Raw genomic sequence first — 21,012 nt, 5'->3', positions numbered from 1 at the left:
ACAAAATACTGTGAGATAAATCCTGTAGTAACTCAGGCAAAGTTTAGATGGAACCAAAATTTAAGCTTACATGAAGGGCAAACAGGAAAAACGTTGCACGTGCTTCCCTGTGTGAAGGCATGGAGACATCTCCCCTTCCTGCAGCCTAAGCAGGCAAGGCTGGAACAGGAACCACAGTGTGTGGCTTGTGGCAAGCAATGACAGTTCTGCCAAGTAAAGACACAGGGAACAAATGCTGCGAGCAGCATGAGGCCCCCCTTTCCTGTTCACCTCAGTGGCAGCCAGAGAACCTTATTGCCTGTCAGATGTTATTACACCAAGTCTTTAATAAAACAGTAGAAAGATGTGTACCTGTCAGGTATTCTTCATTACCTGACTGATTTAATACCTAGCTGCCATACCTGCCTGCAGCATGACTGAAATGCAAGTCAGCCTGCAAAAGCGAAGCATTTGCTACCTTCAGGAAGGAGCTGCCATTTGGTCTTTGTTACAGTACAGCCCTCATATATTTTGGTTTTCAAAGCCGTTTCTGTAAAATGGAAACTCCAGAACGGAAAAGTGGTGAATTCTTAAAAGGGTCCTTGCCTGTGATATAACTTGTGCCTAGTCGGGGGGGGGGGGGGGGGCAGTATTTCCATTTGTTTTTATTTGCACCTGTAGTGGCAAGGTTTTGGTAGCAGGGGGCCATAGGGGTGGCTTCTGTGAGAAGGATCTAGAAGCTGCCCCATGTTTGGTAAGGGCCCCACTGCTGGCCAGAGCTGAGCCAATAAGTGATGTTGTTTTGCGCCTTTGTGAGAGAATATTTAAGAGAGGGGAAAAAAAAAAGCTGCGCCACACAGCAGCTGGGAGAGTGAGAGGAGTGAGGAACAGCCTTGCAGGCACCAAGGTCAGTGAAGAAGGAGGGGGAGAGGTGCTCCAGGCGCTGGAGCAGAAGTTCCCTGCGGCCTGTGGTGAGGACCTTGGTGAAGCAGGCTGTCCCCCTGCAGCTCATGGAGTACCACAGTGGAGCAGGGTTCCATGCTGCAGCCCATGGAGGAGACCACGGTGGAGCAGGTGGACCTGCACCGACAGAGGCTGCGGCCTGTGGAAGACCCCTGCCGGAGCAGATTCCGGGCCCGACCTGTAGCCCGTGGAGAGGAGCCCACGCAGGAGCAGGTGACCTGGCAGGAGCTGCTGCCCATGAGGGATCCAGGTTGGAGCAGTTTGCTCCTGAGGGATGGACCCCGTGGTACGGACCCACATCTGGAGCAGTTCTTGAAGAGCTGCTGCCTGTGGGCAGCCCATGCCGGATCAGTCCAGGAAGGACTGCGTCCCATGGGGGGGACCCCACAGCACAGGGGACAAGAATGACCGAGAAGGAGCAGTGGAGAAGAAGTGCTATAGACTGACCATAACCCCCATTCCCCCATTCCCCTGCGCCGCTCGGGGGGAGGAGGTGGAAGAGGGTGGATGGGGGGGAAGGTGCTTTTGGTTTCTTTCCTTTGTTTCTCACTTCTCTAGCTTGATAGTAATAAGCAATAAATCTTACTGTCTCCCTATGCTGAGTCTGTTTTGCCCGTCACAATAATTACTGTGCGATCTCCCTGTCCTTATCTCAATCCTTGAGCCCTTTTCATCGTATTTTCTCCCTGTTCCTCTTTGAGGAGGGGGAGTGAGAGAGCGGTTGTGGTGGAGCTCGGCCACCCACCCAAGTAAAACCACCACAGCACCTGAAACAGAAAGGGAAGGTCAAGGCTTGGAAATAGCACAAAGTGATGAGAAGTAGGAGCTCATAGTAGCAGGGATACCACTCAGTACAGCACCTGACCCTGGATGTCTACACACTCCTGCCATGCCAACACATGCTAGATGTGAAGAGCACCCTGATATAAGTACTTGACCTAAACTGAACAAATTTCCTAATTGCAGTAAGACAACACTTGAGGGTGTGGTTACCACAGAAAATCACACCCATGGACAGATTAGGAGCACCTGGCTGCACCTTATGCCTCCTTCTGCCCCTGGGGCACGATTATCTCATCAGGTGCCACCTGCCAAGTCTTGTTGCTGAGCAGCAGGCATTAGCACACTATGGAGCTGGGCTAGGGAGAAGAGAAAAGAAGAGCACACAGGGGCAGCAGGCGCAAGTGCTCGTCCCAGCACATTCCTTAAAATCAAGTATTTACACTGAGATGATGCGTTGGTTCTGCTCAGAAGCACAGCTGTGTTTTGGGTTTACAAAGGAGCAAGGTGTTGTTTCTAAAGTCTGCCCTGCACCCCTCACATCCTTAGCATGGGTTGTATTGCATTACTGGTTAATGGACAGCCCTGAACTTGCTGCTCTCCAGCCACAGTGTGGCCTACATGAGACCAAAAGAGATGGGTAAGCTCCCTGCTAGGGGGTTTCAAAATGGTTTGCCTTTTTCTCCTAGAAGAGGACAAAGCCAAAGAGAGACACAGGCTTTATGACTTCCAACATGTTCTGACCATGAAAACAGCGTGTCGACTTCAAAGGATGACCAGGTGAGGTTGTGCTCTGCATATTGTCTCTGCATGCATGTCTTTCTCATCCCTCCTGTTCTCTTTCATCCCCAGTTCAAGGTGTAAAGCGTAACCCCTATAGCAATTAGTGGATCATGGCCTAGCAACAGAAGACAGACCAAACCTCTGTCTCTGCCAGGCCTATTGAGCTCCTCTGGAACAACGAAGATCATAAAACTCAAGACAAAGCTCTGAGCCCAGAGGTAAGTTACTCTCGGTCGAAAGGATCTGTCTGGGGAACAAACCTTCAGAGATTAGACTAATCCAGAGTGTGATGACCTTTGGGTCATAGTGCAAGAGCTTCCTCTTTGATATATCTTTTACAACATAACCAGAGTGACATTAACAACAATAACCTGACCCCATCCCAGCCCTCAGAAGCACCTACCCTGGGCAGAGCTCCCCAGGGACAGAAAAGGGACAAAAGACTCCAGGAAGTCTACAAGGGATGTGCCAATCTAATTGTTGTGGGCAGTGCTCAGATACTGTGAGGAGAGTTGCCAATAAAGGAAAACAAAGAAAAACTGTAAAGCTAAATTATGTACCCCTTAAGGCCATGGGAGTGAAGAAAAAGGAATTTACTGTGAATCAGATGAAGCCATATGTATTTGCACCCTCACCCTTGGCCCTTTTGATAACATCAAAGTCCACTGTATATGAAGTTACCCCAACTGATTTAGCTGTAGCCCACAGCAGTAGGGAATCAATGTAAGTCCCCTTTTCTGCTCCTTGCTCACTGGACTTTACAGACATGCTGTTCTCCATCCAGAAAAATCCTCCTTTAAGGCTCAGCACAACAGGTCTGATTCAGAAATGTTACTTACTCTTCATTCCCCTTGAATTTCTCACCCTGAGTCATCAGACTACAGTACAACTTTAATGTGGAAAGTTTTGTGGGTACGTTTTTTTTTAACTTCAGAAAAGAAAAGGTACAACCAGAGGGGGAAAAAAAAGTGTCTCATGGTTGAGAGGACTCTTTTAACCAAGGAGTCACATGGCTCCCAGGCCAGCAGCCAAAGGAGTCATGAGAGATGCTGCCATTCCCCAAGAGCTCCCTTAACCATGTCCTGCCTGCTGCCCAGGCTGCCACCAGCCACCGCCTCATGCCCAGCAGCTCTCCCTGGCCGAGCCTTGCTTGGCTGCACCCGTGGGTGTCTGGCCAGCCTCCCAGGATGAGGAGAGACAGTCAGAAGTGATGCTCATGACCCAGGGAAGTGGCCACACTGGACATGGTGGTGAAGCAGGTGAGTGCGATGCCATCTTTCTGATGAGACACAGTCACGCTGACTCTCCTCTTTGCTGTCAGAGAAGAGTCACTGAAAGTAATGACATGGCACTTACACTGCATTTTCCATTTCCAAAGTGCTGTGGCAGCTTTTGGTTTCCTCCCCTCCCTCTAAGCCATGCCAGCACTGCCATTGCCCTGTTAAAGCTGTGAAAAACTGAGGCAGACAGAAGTCAGGCCATTCAGCATCTGAGGTTTTCCTCCAGTCTCAGACCTCCTCTGTCATCACCACAGAGCAAAACCCACCGCAGAAAAGCTTCATCTTTAGAGGGGCTACCCTGCTGCCCTGGCCATGGTCCAGGTCAATTAGAGATGCACTTGGGCTTTTGCAGATGCTTTCCTGCATTACTGTGGGGGATGTTAGGACCAGTGCTGGCCCCACATGTGCTCACAGCTCTGCCATATGCTGCCTGGCAGCTGCAGCGTTCTGCCCCAGCCATGAGTGAAATGATCCTTGCCCAGTTCACTTGAGTACTGGGAGGATTAATTCACTTACAACCCTTGTATGAAAGCAACTATTATTAAATAGTAGTCATGTTTTATAATTATGTTTCACTTCAGCCAGATTAGGAGGGTGGATATGATATCCAGACCCAGAACTGCCATGCTTAAACAGTTTTAAATTAAATACACCTCAAATTGTTTTCCAGACCCTACTTGCAGGCAGACAGTGGTTTATATCTTTATGAGTTATTCTTACTTCTAGATTTGAAAGCTGGGCTTCCCCACAGTGCCTTGCACACAACAAGCAAATGCTGCAGTGTTTTTGAAGTGCTTCTCCCCTCAAAAAATAAATAACGTTTTGTTTTTATGTCAGCTCTTACTGTCACCAGAGGCCATAATGATTCTTTCAATAGTCCATAGAACTGATTTTGGGTTTTGTCTGACATGGAGGAATAGCCCCCTATTAATATTGCTTTTGCTGTATGTTCTTGGGAAGTATGGCCACATTCCCTTCAAATTTCAAAACACCGCATGCCTGTGCCAAGGCTGCAGGAGAAGGGATGCTGGAAGAACAAGACTTGTGCTGACTTTGGGCTTGGTTCTCCTCTCACTTGCGCCGCTCTGTCAGCTTCAGCACAGCTGCTCCTGCTTTGTTAAGCTACTGGATTGCAGATGCAACCCCAGGGGAGGGAAGCTGTAGGCCTTCATGCTGAAAAGACAAGATATTATAGGAACTTCCCAAAATGCTGCACAAACCTCTGGTGGTGGCCATCCAGAAGAAAACACTTTTGTTGTGCATCCCAGGTATGTTCTGGAGGACGAGGCAAATCATCAGCGTTATATTTGCGCTTTGTACCGAAACCACAAATCTGCCAGTAAAGTCCACCTAGCATCAGGGTGGCTCTACCTCAGATAAGCAATCTGGGACACAGTACAGTGACCAGTGGACTTGCTGTCACTTCACAGGGGAAAATTCTTCTGCCACATGTTAAACGTCTGAGGCTAGCTTTTGCCCACAGTTGCACACTTGCTATACCACTGGATGTCCTTTTCCCTAATTAGTTAGGAACTCAGGATGAAATCTGACCTTGGACAAAGAGCTGGAACACAGACTATGTCACCATGATGATTACGTGGGATTTTTGCATTAAAGTGAATTTTATCATTAGTGGGTTTCTGCCACAAGGGAAATCTGATCCACAGGCCTAGGATGAGAAGAAAACATAAGTACAAAACTGTAGCTACAACATGGGTACAAATTATATCCACTTTTAAAATTATTTCTAGAAAAAGATACAATAGCTCTCTAATTTAGCCTGCCATCAGATTTTCTAAAGAAGGTGTGATTGGTCATAAAATATTTATCAGGTGATAATTATCTTGCTGTCAAATCCTAGTAGAAGAAGGATTTTTTTTTTTTTAATGAAAGTGATGGCTTTGGCCATAGCTATCTTAACTTTGCAGAAACTGTCTATACTCTGCTAATACTGAACAAGATAGCTAGCTGGCAGCTTCCTCAGACTTTCAAGAAAACTGCCTTTAGAGGAGAAACAAAGCCTAAGAGAAATGTGGAAAAAAAAAATCAGTGCTTTGAATAAAGGTTTGTCCTAACAGCATTCAGGCAGTAACAGAAGAGAGAAGTCACAGAAATACATTGCATGTAGATAGAGAACTCTACTAAGAAAATCCTTTGTGTCTCTTTAGCTAAAATTTTGTCACATTTGTACCAGCTGAAGTATTTGCAAAGCTCCTTATGCATGTATTTTAGCAAGAACAAATATATAGGAGCTGTCTTGAAGCAGCTACCAAGTCCTATGCATTTTTTCACAAAGGAGGGAAAATGTGTCCTTTTACCTTTGGGGCAGGACTGAAGGGAAAGTAAAAGAGATGGAGAAGGTGCTAATAATCCTTAAAGGACTGAAAGATATCCTTAAGGAACCTTCTTTCCCTGGCTTTTCTTCCAGAGCATGCCTGAGCTCCTGATCTTTCTTAGCTTCCCAAGTAATTCTGGGCTTGTAAATCCACAGCTTTCAGTGACAAACTTGTTCGGCTCTTTGCCTGCGTACACAGAAAAATTCCGCAAGTCATGGATATTTTGCTTTCATGCATTGATATTTTGGTTATGGCTCTCATGGCCAGAGGCCTGGCTGGTTCCCACACAACTCTTCCATGTAGGGTGCTACTGCCATACGATAAAAGTTATATGCCTCAACTGGGACAGGCTGGGGCAATGCCATCCAGGAGGGCAATGAAGCATCAAGGAGGAAGGAACAAAGATAATGAGAAGAGTCAAGCATATGACCTAGAGCTGCAAACAGCCAGCTGTCAGGTAGCAAGCAGGTAGAGGTGTTTTGCCAATGTGTGTGAAAAACACTGGTGAGAATCCACTGTGGGTTAAACAACGTGCAAAGGTTATGGGCTGAAGGAATCGCCCTTGCAACATTAAGCAGTTCTGTAATGTCTGGTGTCAGCACGCCTGCAGAACACCTTTGATCTAGAGCTGGTCCCAGCTTCCTGCTGTTTGTAGTGACCTGGGAGGACAACAGCATTAAGGTGTGTTTTGAGGAATCCCTCTGACAGTATTTCAGCCCAAATTACACAGCTGCATGCACTAAGAAAACACCTGGCACCATTCCACCTTTACCGTGCCATATTGCCAGGTCCACATGGTGTATTTTTTCCATTGCATAAAATGTATTTGTCAGTCTAGCAGTATAATTGCAGCTTTCTTTGTCTAGCTCTTTAACACCTCCTTTGAAAGATTGTCTTCTGAGGGATTAGCTTTGTTCTTTAATATGCTAGCATATCTTCTTTAAACCTGACCTGCTCATCTGCACATTTAAAGATGCTTTATATCCAATGGTAGTATTGTGTTAGTAATGCAACACATGTAATAATTGCAGGCTGTCATCCTACAAATTCTAGATGCTACCACCTTTCCTTATAATTACTTGTCATGAGTTTTTAAAATTTAAAGTGTGCTAGAAATCTAATCCCCAGAACCTGCTTGCCACAAACTATTGAGAATGGGTGCTACATCCATCTGCATTTAAATTCAGGGATATCCAGTGTTTGGCCTAGACCAAACAGGGAGAAGGGTGGCATGTTTACCAGAGCCCTATAGTTTTAGACAGGGAATTTTAGTTTGGGTGTCTTGGAGAAATGGTAGACTTGATCTTCTAAAGCTACTAGGAAGTCATATCACAGTCACTTTCCTGCCTTTGTGTGGCAGCTTCAACAGATGGAAATAGCCTCTATCAGACAGGTAAGACAAGCTTACAGTGATTATGGCAGCACAGCATGCAAATCTTCTTTATTTTTCTTGTTTCTCCTAAGCAAAAGAAAAGGTGGTTTAGGTGATCCTAAAAAATAGTCAATATAATTTGGGGGTTCACCTGTTCTGTATCTAAGCCAACACATCTGTGGAGGCAAAATAAAGTCTTATAAATGAGTATTATGAAGTTCTATGGAACAGAAGTATCTAAAGATCCCAAAAGAGCTCTCTTTGCACACTGGATGCTGCACAAATAGAGGCTGAGAGAGCAAGTTTGCCCCCAAAGCATACACAGACTCAGCAAAAAGACGAACAAGACACGAGAGCAGGGAAACAGCAGATTTACACCACAGTCCAGTGACTGAGCCAGAGACAATCCTATTCCAATAACAAGTTTTATCACAGAGGTCGACATAGCTCTGATCTAACTGGGATAGGAAGAATGGGCTCCTCTTGAAGAGGCTGCAACACAGAGCGGGCTTGCTCTTCTGTTTGTGTAGCTCCCTCCTACACTTCCCAGATTAAGAGAAAAGCATCAGGGACCATCTCCAGCAATCCTAATCTTTAGGGATTAGGCATGAGTACTTTCCTGTAAGCATATGAAAAATACATGCTCCTTCTAACCCACTTCCCACAAACATGGAGAAGCCCTGTTGTAAAGGAAGTGGAATTATAAGGACTTGACAGAATCAGCAGAACAGACGCAAAATGTGCAGAGGCATTTTTCTCCTACATTTCATAATCTGCCAGTAATACCTACTGGCTAATAAAAATTATTTGCTATACTGTGGTGTCAGAATGCTTAGCTGTTCTGAAGGTTTATGCTGCTATTACCTTGTACACACACATTCTCTTACAAGTTATTCCCAATCACTTTTTAGCAAATAACTGAATTAACTCTATGTACCAGCAGATAATCCCCAAAATAAGCTTCTTAAGAACACTCTCATGTTGCTAGTGAATGCACCCAACCCTGAAGAAGATGAACAGTGAAGGCGGTACACAAATGGAAAGCCAGAACAGCCCCGTCTTTTTCAGAAGCTAATTATGTGTATGCGTACAGACACATGTGCACTTAAACACGCGCTGCGAGAAACGGTGCCAAACAGTGTTATATCTAATCCTGGTTTTAGACATTTATACTAATTACATCGATATTATTAAATGTCAGTTGTATACTTTAAATATGTAATTAGATTACCAACATACGTCCACTGCATTAACATATATCAGTCATCCTACTACCAGCCATTCTACCTGAAGTCGGTTTTCTTTTTCGAAAAGTCAGACACTAATTGCTTCTGGTTGTAAAAATGTTTACAGTGTCTCAGAGGGCCAGAGGTTAGTAGGTGAGCGGGCCGGAAAAGATTGCTTTAGCAGATAGCATGCTCACAGTACAGAAATCGACTTTATAAAGGAGTTTGTTCTTTAAATCTGGGTGTCTTCTCCAGGCTATTGCGCGCTTAGCACCGAGGCCTCGGGTGCCTTTTTGCTTGCGCACTTTTCAGAATTGCACTTGACCAGGATGGGCTGTGTGTTACAGCCGTGCTGGCAGAACACGCGAGCCGTGCCGACCCGTGCCGTGCCGTGCCGTGCCGTGCCGTGCCATGCCATGCCCGGCTCGCAGGCAGCGGGACAGACGCGGCACAGACGCGCCGCTCTCCCTCTGCTCGTCCGCTGCAAACTGCCCTCGTGAGCTTCGCCTTTATCCCCTGAGTACCAACAGCTCGGAAGACGATTTGTTGTTCGCACGGCCAAGAGATGATAGAGATCTCGGGCACAATTAACATAATCATTGACAGTCCATGGAAGTTTAGTAAACAGCAGCTTGGGAAGCATCCTCCCCTCTAGAGAGCGAGGGTAGCAGAACCAGACAACAGAAGATAATGCTCGAACAGGCTCTACTATGCTTTAATCTTCAAAAGCTACCATTAGTAAGCCTGAGGAGTATATTTACCCACAAAATAAACACCACAAGTTCTCTAGGCTACTGTCCATTAAGCACTGAAATAACTCCTCTTTCTTTTCACTTCCAAGCGGGAGCGAGGCGAAGCATCGCAGCGCGCCCAGCTCGCTCCGGGCTGCTGGGATGGCAGCAGCGGGGCCGAGCGAAGAGGGGTCTAGGGGAGGAAGGTCGAGGGGAGAGGGGATGGAGGGAGAGGGGATGGGGATGGGGCGACCCGGTGGAAGCGGGGCCGGGGCAACGGGGCCCCGGGGAGGCGGCCGGCTGCGTCCCCGCGGGGTGATGGATGGCCGGAGGGACGTGCGCGCTGGTTTCGGGCTGCGCTTTGTTGGCTTTCACCTCCTGATCCCTTTCCCTTCTGCTCTGCTGGACTGCAATAGCCCCCGCGGCTCCGGCTCCGCGGGTCCAGCTCCCGGTGACCTGCCGCCGGCGGGATGAACCGAGGCAGCATTATTTCCCCGCAACAAGTTCGCATTGTCTCAGGGCAGTGCTCAAAAGATCCCCGAGCGGTTCGCTCTAAATAAAGCAGGCTTTGCTCCCCTTGTATTTCCCCTCAGCAGTCGCCTTAGTATTATTATTATACTTCTATAGCTTTTGCTTTCGGACCTTATAATTATATCACACAGCAAGGGAAACCACTAGCATCCCAGCATCTGGTGTGCGGTTTAAAACTTTTGTTTCAAGATTTGAGCTATTTATAGAAGGCAAACTTTGTAGGATAGTAATTTCCTACGGTTTTGAGAAGAATATGGCTACGTTTATATTAAATGGGTATATTTATTTATTTATCACGACTCCTTCCTCCTGTTTGAAAAAGAAGATGGCATTGCAATTTTTTCACGGGCTGTTGGGTCACCTACCAGCAGACGCATCCCTCCTGGGAAGAGAAGCGGGCAGACCAGGCTGTTTGGTCTAATCAATAGCATCCCACCGAATTAAACCTAACGTGGCTCCATAAATCAAGCGCCTTTAAAAATCGGTAGCCAAGGCATGTGCATTTCATTAAGAATTAAGAATGCAGGAATAGGCGTTTAGTTTCTTTTTATGTCTGTGTTTATTCCTACTTTTCTTGCCTACCAGTGGGCTATATTTTTCCATAGCCCACAAAAAAACACGCACACGTGCTTGTTTATGTGCATGTGTATTGCTCACTTGCGTGCACAGAAAGAAAAATAGTCGGATGGATGAATGGATGGATGGATGAATAGGATAGATAGGTGGATGGATGGATGGATGGATGGATGGATGGGTGGGTGGGTGGGTAGGTGGGTGGGTAGGTAGGTAGGTAGGTAGGTAGAAAGAAAGAGAAAGAGAAAGAGAGAAAGAGAGAGAGAGAGAGAAAGAAAGAAAGAAAGAAAGAAAGAAAGAAAGAAAGAAAGAAAGAAAGAAAGAAAGAAAGAAAGAAAGAAAGAAAGAAAGAAAGAAAGAAAGAAAGAAAGAAAGAAAGAAAGAAAGAAAGAAAGAAAGAAAGAAAGAGAAAGAAAGAAAGAAAGAAAGAAAGAAAGAAAGAAAGAAAGAAAGAAAGAAAGAAAGAAAGAAAGAAAGAAAGAAAGAAAGAAAGAAAGAAAGAAAGAAAGAAAGAAAGAAAGAAAGAAAGAAAGAAAGAAAGAAAGAAAGAAAGAGAAAACCACATGCACCTCAGGGGTAGGAGCTCCAATTTTGCACCCGCCGTGGAATAGAGGTCTGTGCTCGCCGCGGGGGTGGAATAGAAGAGAAATCCGCCCGGCACCTGCAGCCGAGGGGAATGTGAGGAGGTGACACCGAAGCAGCCTCTTCCCAGCGCAGGCGGGAGCCAAGGCGACTCCCCGGACACAGCCGGCGACCTGCCCGCCTCAGAGCTAGCCCCGGGCCCCCCCGAGCCCGGCGCCCCGCACGGAGGGGCGCGCCGGGTCCCTAGGGGATGCTCAAGGGAGGGAGCGAGTCCGGGCGCTACTCCAGCTCCTCCAGCCCCCGGTGCCCTCCTGTCCCCGCTGCTGCCCCAAAACTTGGGCGCGCCTCGCCTGAGGGCAGGGGCTCTCGGCAGCCCCTCCAGCAGCCCCTCGGGGCTCTGGAGCGCAGCCCCGACCGGGCTCCAGGGCACGGCGGCGGGTCGGTGCGGGGACCCCTGGCCCGCTGCCCCGGCACCCCCGGCCGGCGCCCCGGACCTGCCCGGGACCCGCAGCAGCGCGGCGGCCGCCGCTCCCCGCAGCCCGCACGGAGCAGCCTGGCCGCTACCTCTCCCCCGCAACATTAAATGCAGATACAGATATTAAAAAACCGAGCCCGAAACTCCTTGCAGTCCCACCCACCGACTCTCATTTCCCCCACCCCTACCTCCACCCCCTTCCTCACAAGGAAAAGGTCCTGGAGCCAGCTCTAACTGCGGGACTGCAGATCCCTCCTGAGCAAAAGCACCCGCCTAGCGTGCGCCTCCGCGCAACGCGGCCGCGGCTCCCCCCTGGCTGCGGGCTGGGTCTCCCCTGGCGAGCACGGAGCCGTGGCCGTCTCCTCTCCGGCAGGAGGAGGAGTCGGGCTCGAAGGCCCCGGGGAGACGCCGCTCGGCTCCGCTCCGCTCCGCTCCCCGTGCCCGCCGCCCTCCCGGTGCCACCGCCCCGCGGAGGGGCGCGCAAGGTCCCGGCCCCGGCGGGGCAGCCCCGGGAGTTACCTGGCGGTGCACCTTCCCCGGTCGGGGCCCGACCGCCAGCAGCTCCGCCGCCACCACCACCACCACCGTCATCATCATCAATCATCATCACCATCATCATCCTCACCACCACGCTCTGCGCGGAGCTGCCGCCGCCCGGGCTGGCTGGCTTGTCCCGGCTCCCTCTGCTTGCATTGCCCCTAGGCAGCTAGCGGGGGCATTTCAAACGGTATTTGGAAAAAATAACAATTAAAAAAAATCTGGATCACTTACAGGTAACTCCCACTGGTAAGGATGAGGAAAATCTGAGGGTAATACACTGAGAGTAACACACTGCGAGATGAAAAAAGTATCATGGCTGAATCCCGTTTACACTCTTGGAGTTCGCTTCCTTGGTTATTCCTTTCTGGCCCCCCCTGGTCGTAACTCCCCACCCTTTTTGGTGTCAGCTGTGGCTTGAATCTGAGTTGGAATCCAGTCCCTTGGGCTTGGGGGGCTTTGTCTGGTTTTTTTTTGTTTGTTTGTATTGTTGTGTCTAGTATTCCCCTGGTGCTAATGCTGCTCCCTGTGCAGAGTATGTGCTGCTGCTGCTGCTCTCGCTGCTGCTGCTGCCTCTGGGCTCCTGCCTGTCATGTCTCAGTGGTTGGAAGTTGTTACAGTGGGTTCTCGTGTTGGAATGAGGATGGTTTAAGGGATTTGGATGGCAGAAAGTGCCTCTCTCTCTCTCTCTCTCTCTCCCTGTTTCTGCAACTCTCCTGAGACTCGGGGCTGCCATTGGGCAGTCAGTCACTGCAATCCGCCTACTTTTTTTCTCTCCCTCTCTCTCCCTCCTTTTTTTTTTTTTTTTTTTTTTTAAGGGGAGGATGACAATGGAGAGACACTGATCTCGCCCGGGCTGCAATGCACCCTCTCTCCCCGGGCCAGCCCTGTCCGTACGCCCAGCTCTCGGAGCGGTCCCCACCCGCTCAGCGCTGCATTTTGGGGCGGCTCGCTCCGTGCCTCGGCGAAGGCAGCTCTTGGGCTCTGGTTCGGAGACGTCCTGGAGGAGCCGGCAGCTCCTGGTTAATTGCTTTATGATGGGTGGCTGCCCCAGCTCCCCCAAAGGGCTCCGCCGTCCCCTCCAGCCCCGGAGGGCTCTTGGCTCTTGCTGCCCCTGCTGTTGCAAATCAAGCTCTGGTTTCGGGGGGACCTCTGTACAAAAAAAAAAAAAAAAAAAAAAAAAAAAAAAAAGATGTGCACGTTGTCTTAGCCCGCCTAAGAGAGAAATAAAGACGTGCACACTCGTAGCTTCCTGGTGGGGCTGGCTTTGGCGTGAGAGAAGGGGGGAAAGGACGGGTGGGCAGCAGCCGGGTGACGGGGGCGAGCGGGGGCCGCAGCGCCGGGCCGGGCGGGAGCCTCTCCCGCAGCCCCCGGGGGCAGAGCTGCCGCCTCTCCCTTTCCCTCCTTCTTTCCCAGAGGATACAGGGCGGGCTAGGCGCTTTGCCGGCGGATCAGCCCCCTCTCCCCTGCGTGCCCCTCGGGCCCCGGGCCGGGGGGAGCTCGCCCCGACCCTGCTGCGGCCAGCGGGAGCCCCTCGCCCCGCGGAGCACTGGATTCGTCTGGTTTTCGGGTAAGGAAACGAAGTCCCGCTGGTGGGAACCTGCTGGAGGGACGTGGGCTTCGGGTCTCCAAACGAAGCCCCAAAGAGAAATGTGCTCCGCGGCGAGTTTAGCTGAAGTGCAGCCGGAGCGAAAAAGAACTGGGTTCCGAAGGCTCCTTGGTCCGTAGGATTTGTAATGTTCGTCTCGGGTTAATCGCCTAATGACCGAAGGAGCTTTCTTGGCCGAGAGCTCCTCCGGACACCCCGGATACACCTCCTCGAGTTAACCAGTCCCGGCACATGGGTGCAGCTGTCCCTGCGGCACAACGAAATAATCCTTCGGATGGAATCGCGAGTGCAGAATTGGTGTAAAAACGGTGTGTTCCGCCGAATATCCGATAAGAGTCTTCTCGGGGGTTTGTTTCATTTAACGACTTTCATCTACAAGATGAATAATGCATGCGCTGGTACAGTGAGCGTCATTTGGAGAACGCTATTCTCGATTAATGAGGGACAGAAGTTTAAGCCTCTCAACGATTACTTACATCCTAGAATCGTCTTATTTATTTGTAATTCTTTAAGATTCTGAAATTGTCGTATTTATACTTCTTTAACTGTGTGTGTGCATCTGTCTACACATATATATAGAGAGAGACATATAGCTGTGTATCTCCCGTGATGCCCGTTGCCCTTCTCAGACATGTAAAAAGTGGCTGGGGCAGCAGAGCTGAAAGCGAACTGGGAGAACGAGTAGCGATTTTTGATGGGTTATTTCTACCATTTTTTCGGCTTCAGATATATTTTAAAATGTTCTTTTAAAGATGTGCATGGCGGGGAAAGGAAGGGAAGAAAGTGAATTCTAAAAATGAAAAGTAAACGCTGGAAAACTTCGAAGTAAGGCTGGTAGGGGCTGAGCCAGCCCGGCTGAAACGAAGACGCTTTGCCCTTCCGCACAGCTTCGGGAGGAAGCTAGCTTTGTCGTGTAGTGGGAGGAAAGTCTTATAAAATCAACCAAATCGTGCCGATTCATTTTGGGAAGATAATTTTTTTCGCTAAAAACGCGGGCCGATTATTACGTCGGAAAATCAGTAGCAATGATGCCGGTGATAACAATAACGCTTTAAATTCTCTGCAAATTGTATCTATATGTATGGCAGTCTGGAATAGCGAGAAGTGCACTTGTTTTGTCGAATAAACCGACCTGTTAAGCCGAATATAACCCCCATAAAATGGTGTGGCACTCTAGGAGCCGGTACTGGCGGTAGCACCTAATATGGACATTTCAGCATCTGTCATTTCTTCTCCCACAAACCTGTGTTTTCTGGACAAAATACGGGCAGGGCGGCACCGAAATGGTTGCCGGCACCGTGCGATAGAAGGCAGATGAAGCAGAGCAGGCATGAATTAAGAATTTCCTTTTATTTTCTTTCATCTATTCCAGCTGCGGTTTCTTTCTTACACCAAAACCTGCAGTGTCCGGCAGGAGATCACGTCGGAAGACAGAAAGAGCTTTGACCGCACGTCCAGCAGGCAACGCACTGGACTCCTTTCAGGTCGGAACCAGGTATTTCTTGTACCTCGCAGAGCTGCAAGTCTAGTGCAGGGGAAAAGAAGGGGGTCAAAGATGAGTCCCTTGACGCGACCCGACGTCGGGCTGGCGGGGAGCGGGCGGGCTGGCTGCGGCAGCATAGCCAAGGGCATCGCGGCAAGGGGCCGGGGGGGTCACGGTCGAAGCCCTCTCGTCTCCTCCCGGGCCTCTCCGGGGCTCCCGGCGCTGCCTCCCTCATGGTGGCCGCCGTCGCGGCTGCGCCCAGGTACGGGGAGGCTCAGAGGGGAGCGGGATTTCTTTGGCGTTTGGGGCAGGAGCCGCCGGCACAAGCCTTCCATGGCTCCCCGGGGCAGGGCCAGCTCCTGCCCCCCCTCCTCCTGCACCCCTTGAGCCGCACCTCGGCCTCCTCCCCGCGGGCCTCCTCTCCGCTCCCCCTGGCTGCCCTCCTTCTATCCGTCCAGGAAAGAGGACGGGGAACACGGGGGGCTTGCCCCCCGAGCCCCGATCTGGGCACGGCCAGACCGCTCCGTCTTTCCAGAGGGTTCCAGCACTCATCCCCAGAGCATCCGCTGCGATTTGCATCTGCGGCACAGCTGCGATTTTGGACTTCCGACGCGTTTATTAATTAAACTGGAGCTGGCTGCTCTGTGATCTTCGCAGGAAACGTGTCTGTTTCAATCCAGCTGCCAGCCGAGGTCGCCGTTTGATTACCTCTGTTTTCGCCGCTAGATGCTGGGAGCCAGGGGGGCTGCAAGGCGCAACGGCGAGAGTCGGACCACTCCGCGCCGGAGTGGGGGTTGCTGGTCACCGCGGCTTCACCCCCCTCACCTGTGCCAGCCGGTGAGGGAGCAAGGCTCGACACGGCCAGAAACATACTGAGGAATGCAAAATGGAACTGGGAAGAACGGGAATTCCGTGGGAGGGAGTGATGGAGCAGGGATGGAGGGGTGGAGGGGGGGATGGAGAAAGGGAGGACCACCTGAGTGGGGTCTCGTTCCCTCCTCTGTACTGGGGACAGCGGCTTCTCCACTCCAAGCCGCCGCTGGGACCCTGCCGTGCCGCAGCAGCAGCCCCGCCAGTCAGCAGCTGGGCATCGTTTTGTTTTCCCTCCCCTCGGGCTCCCCTTCGCCACTGTCCAGCCAGAAAGCCCAGCTCTGATCACGTTTTATTAAGACAAGAACATGTGCTCGGCGGCAAATAACGTAACTGCATAAGCCAAGTTCTTTGCTATCTCCATCTCTTCTTCACCCTGCAAACTAAACCTAAGGCGCAGGGAGGCAAACCGTGTTTTATCTCACTTCATCGCCCCCCCCCCCCCCCCCCCCATGCCTTTGCTACGCACAGAGCTCACTAGGAAAGGTATCATTACGCTTAGAGGATATGGTTTCAACAAAATGGTAGTTCCAGTGGCTGATGAAAGAGGAAATAATTGCATCCCACATGCCTAGCCTAGAAGTAGCCCTGGATCTCAGAGCAAATTTCTCTCCTATTGTTCAGGGAAAGTGAAGCATCCTCATTGCCTTACAGGCATGGTGATGGATCTGATGGGGTTTCTGTAAGGGCTTTTACTGTTCCTGCCCTCCACTCAATTTTATTTCCAGGCTCAGTTCGACAGCATTCTTGCGATTTTTTTTTCCACCCGAATCCCCTTCTAAAACAGCCACAATCAATTTCGAAAAGAAATCTGCCTTCCAGACTGTAACACGTGCCCAATCTTCTGTTCCCTTTACAACTAAAACCGCAGTGAAAGCGAACAGCACTAGCACTAACCCTTCTTCTGCAAACCCTTTTCTTTGAGCTCGTCTGGCCCTCCGCGAGGGACGCCTTTGCACAGAGTCTACCGGTCAGCTACCGAGGCAGACGGGGCGCCCCGTCTGGGTGGATTTAGGGATCAGGAGGACGGCGGTGCAGGTACCCGGCCCGGCCCGCACCCCCGAGGCTCCGCGGGGGACCCTTCCGCGGCACCTGCGGCCGTGGGGGCGGGCTGGGAGCCCTGCCGCAGTGCCCGGGCCACGAATTAGGTGGCTAGCCAGATGGGCGAGCGAAGGTGAATGCAACCTGCTGGGGACCCTCCGGGCAGGGCCGGGCCGGGAGGGAGCGGGCAGGAGCACCGACCGGCGTGGGCACCGCTTCCCTTTTGCTCCCGTTGCAGCCCGGTTCAGCAGCCCCCCCACCCCCACCACCACCCCAAATCGTGCAACCGGCTCCTGCGCTCCCCCCCCGCTGCAGACCGCCCCTATGTTGCCCCGCCGGCCCCCTCCTCCCCGTCGCCGCCCGTTTTGCTCTGGGGGGTGGCCGAGGAGGGGACGGGGGGTGGCGGCGGGCGACAGCTTTGCGCGTCCCTAGAGGGTCCCGGCGGCGGGCTCCGCGCTTGTCCCTGCCGGCCCTTTCCGTGCTGCTGGCCTGGCTCCCCGGGGACGTGCTCCCCCTTCACACACACACACGCGCGACCTGCCCCTTCGCCCCCTTCTTTCCCGTGTTGGTTTCAAGGCGGGAAGCAAACGTTTTCGGATTGCAACTCACCTTATGCATTCTTGATCATTTAAAAAAAAAATCCCACAGCTATGCAAAGACAGGATCTTTAAAGAGGTTGTAGCTCGACAGGTAAGGACTCGGCTGGGGCTCAGGAATGTGGAAATTCAACTCAAGTCAGCCTACTGCGACGAGCAATATTAATAAGGGCACCCAGGTAAGGGGGGGGAGAGGCAGAGGGAGAAACTTGGCGACTGAAATCACAGCGCGGTCTCGGCCGCTGCCATCCAGCAACGCGGAGACACCACCGAGATCTCCGGCAGCGCTGGCCGGGCCCCCCCGGTCCCCCCCCGTTCCCCCGAGACGCCCCTGCCAGCGCCCCCCCCCCCCCCCCCCTTTCTCGCCCCCCCCAGTCCGCCCGGCCGCCGGGATGCGGAGGCAGCCGGAGCAGTTGTCAAGTTAATTTCACCACGTTGGCGTGATGGTTAGGAGCGCAAATTGTGTCTAGGCCTGCATAAAACAAATCCCCGAGTGCAGGTTCGGAGCAGGGATTCCCCTCCTCCCGCCCCTTTCTCCTTTTTAATACTTAAGCTCCTCTCTATTGTCTCATCAGCAGCGGCTGAGTTAACTCTGTCGGGCTCTTTTTTTTTTTTTTTTTGGCTCCGAGGGTACCGTGAGCCAGAGCTAATACCGAAGCCCGGCTGAGCGGTGTAAAACACGAGGATCCGGCGTTCCCCGGTGAGCGGCTCCCTCCAGGCTCCGCGACACCGGAGCGACCCCGCCGCCACCCCCCGCACCGCGACCCTGCCCCAGGGTCCCGGCGGCGAGACACGATCGCTTCCCGTCCTTTTGTCGCTCGATCGGATCGCTTCTCTTCTTTCGGCTGCGCTTGCTCCGCGCTAACGTGACCCAAAAGACAAGGTTTGTGGTGCACAAGGACTTACCCTAGTTTGACATAGATGACTCCAAAGCATAGAAACACGTAGAAAATCCACTTGCGAAAGTTTCTGTGCTGATCTAGAGAATGGACTGAGCCATAAAAACTGCACAAAAGTCGAACTGATCTTGTCGATTAAATCCCAGTTAAGAGCATTTCTGAAGCTGCCCAGAAGCAAAGCCGTCCAAACTGTAAAAAATCAACAGCGCGCAGATAAGCAGCTCTTCCCAGAGCCATGGTGACCAAAACCGGCTCCGATAGTAAAGCTAAAGAGGGAGGAAAACAGATAGAGCTGCTCAAAACGGTAAAACAAAAACCCAAGACAGACAGTCTGAGGAAGAAAATGAGCAAGCACTGATCTTGATCAACTGCCTCATAGAGCCCTGAAGTTCAATGTGTTTTTACTTGTTCTGACTTCCCCAGGTAACACTACGTATCTTGCAATCTATGGCTCCAGGTAGGAGGATCTCTTCTCTCTCTCTCCCTCTCTCTCTCTCTCTCTCTCTCCTGCTCTTCCCCCCACCCTGTATGTGTCAGAATCTAATACATATCTTATCTGTCCGTGCGTATGTGTGTGTGCGAGTTCTGTGGCGTGTTTGTGTTTCGGTAGGCATGTCCCTCAGCCTGAGTGTTTGGGAAAACACATGAAATGTATCCAAAAAGGGAAATAATAAAAGACTCGTCGTCTCAAGCTACAGCTTTTTTTTTTTTCATTTCCTCTAGTATGGTAACGAGGCTGCATTTGTAATGTATTGACTTTCCGAAAGATATTGATAATTTATTATTATTATTTTCCTTTTTAATCATAAAGAGGCAGGCGTTAACCCCAGGTTGCTTATAGCTCTGTGTCGTAAAACGTGGTGTGTGTGTGTCCAGGCTATCTCTCTTTGGCCGTCCAACCCTGTTGTGCACTTAAAAACGCCTGTCACTAAATTTGATTTCATTTTCCACAGCAAGTAAACATTCCCGGTCCCTTTAAAAAACGGATATACTTGGATTTTAGCATAAGTTTGGGATATTCAGTTTACTGCTCTTCGTGAAATTACTGTGTTCAGACACAGTCAAGCAAGTTTTCTCTTTCTTTCTTTTTCTTTCTTTCTTTCTTTCTTTCTTTCTTTCTTTCTTTCTCTTCTTTCTTCTTCTTTCTTTCTTTCTTTCTTTCTTTCTTTCTTTCTTTCTTTCTTTCTTTCTTTCTCTCCTTCTTTCTCTCCTCCCTTCCTTCCTCCCTTCCTTCCTCCCTTCCTTCCTTCCTTCCTTCCTTCCTTCCTTCCTTCCTTCCTTCCTTCCTTCCTTCTTCTTTCTTTCTTTCTTTCTTTCTTTCTTTCTTCTTCTCTTTCTTTCTTTCTTTCTTTCTTTTCTTTCTTTCTTTCTTCTTTCTTTCTTTCTTTCTTTCTTTCTTTCTTTCTTTCTTTCTTTCTTTCTTTCTTTCTTTCTTTCTTTCTTTCTTTCTTTCTTTCTTTCTTTCTCTCCTTCTTTCTCTCCTTCCTTCCTTCCTTCCTTCCTTCCTTCCTTCCTTCCTTCCTTCCTTCCTTCCTTCCTTCTTTCTTTCTTTCTCTCTCTCTCTCTTTCTCTCTTTCTCTTTCTTTCTCTCTCTCTCTTTCTCTCTCTCTTTCTTTCTTTCTTTCTCTTTTCTCACTCATTTCAGAGTCGTTCAGTTTATTCCTGCATTCTGTGGAATTGCCTATTCCAGTCTATTACACAAAGTGTGTCTGTCTGGAGGCATATGTCTGCATGCATACGCACGTCTAAATAGCACTCAAATACACGCTTGTGGGCTGTGGTAAGTTATAGAGATATGGATAAACCTGTGCGCCTATGCCCACTTGCACACAAGTGTACATATACATGTAGTAACAGTAAACACCAATAGCTCTAGGCATCTCTTCAAGAGAAACAGCTAAACGCACACCAGTGAGGGCTGAAAGGCAAGCAGGCAGTGACAAGCAAGCAAAAGAGCCTGAACACAGAACTTCATCGTAAAGTACTGATGGAGAGAACAAAGGATTTTTTAAAGCCCAGACAGGCTGTCGTGGTTGAAGTGACACAGTGTGAAACTGGAGGTCATGCTCGATGCCTCCCACAGACACCCCGCTCCCCAAAACTGGCTCTCCTCGGGGCAGCGCTCAAGGATGTCCAGCGGGTCTCCCGGCGAGGGAAGCAGAAGCTGAGGGGAAGAGAGAGCGGCCTCATCTGGGGGCCCTTGGTGCCACCCCGGGGTGACACAGAGGCGGTCGAGCCTGCCCTACTCCGCCGCTGCCTCTAGCCGCAGCTCGGCTTCTTCCACCCCCCCCCCCCCCCCCTTTCCCCTCTTTTTCTTTAATGCCCAGCCATCCTCCCCATCACCTCTACTCCCTTATTCCTAACAC

General features: G+C 50.5%; 1 protein-coding gene across 2 annotated transcripts in view; it reads right to left on the bottom strand.

Annotated features, from left to right (window-relative positions):
* Window positions 1-21,012, bottom strand: part of WNT7B (Wnt family member 7B) — a 118,856-nt gene that overhangs the window by 74,566 nt on the left and 23,278 nt on the right. Inside the window, exon 1 of one of the 2 annotated variants that reach the window (XM_080576619.1) lies at window positions 12,383-14,064. The exons of the other annotated variant lie outside the window; for it this stretch is intronic. Coding sequence (XP_080432745.1) covers window positions 12,383-12,465 — 83 coding nt within the window. The 5' untranslated portion in view covers window positions 12,466-14,064. Of the gene's footprint in view, window positions 1-12,382; window positions 14,065-21,012 lie in introns of those variants that run through there. 2 annotated transcript variants of the gene reach the window in all.

This window comes from Anser brachyrhynchus, assembly GCF_964034855.1.
Source record: "Anser brachyrhynchus genome assembly, chromosome: 1".
NCBI classification, from domain to species: domain Eukaryota; kingdom Metazoa; phylum Chordata; class Aves; order Anseriformes; family Anatidae; genus Anser; species Anser brachyrhynchus.
This window is presented reverse-complemented; position numbering and strand designations above follow the sequence as displayed.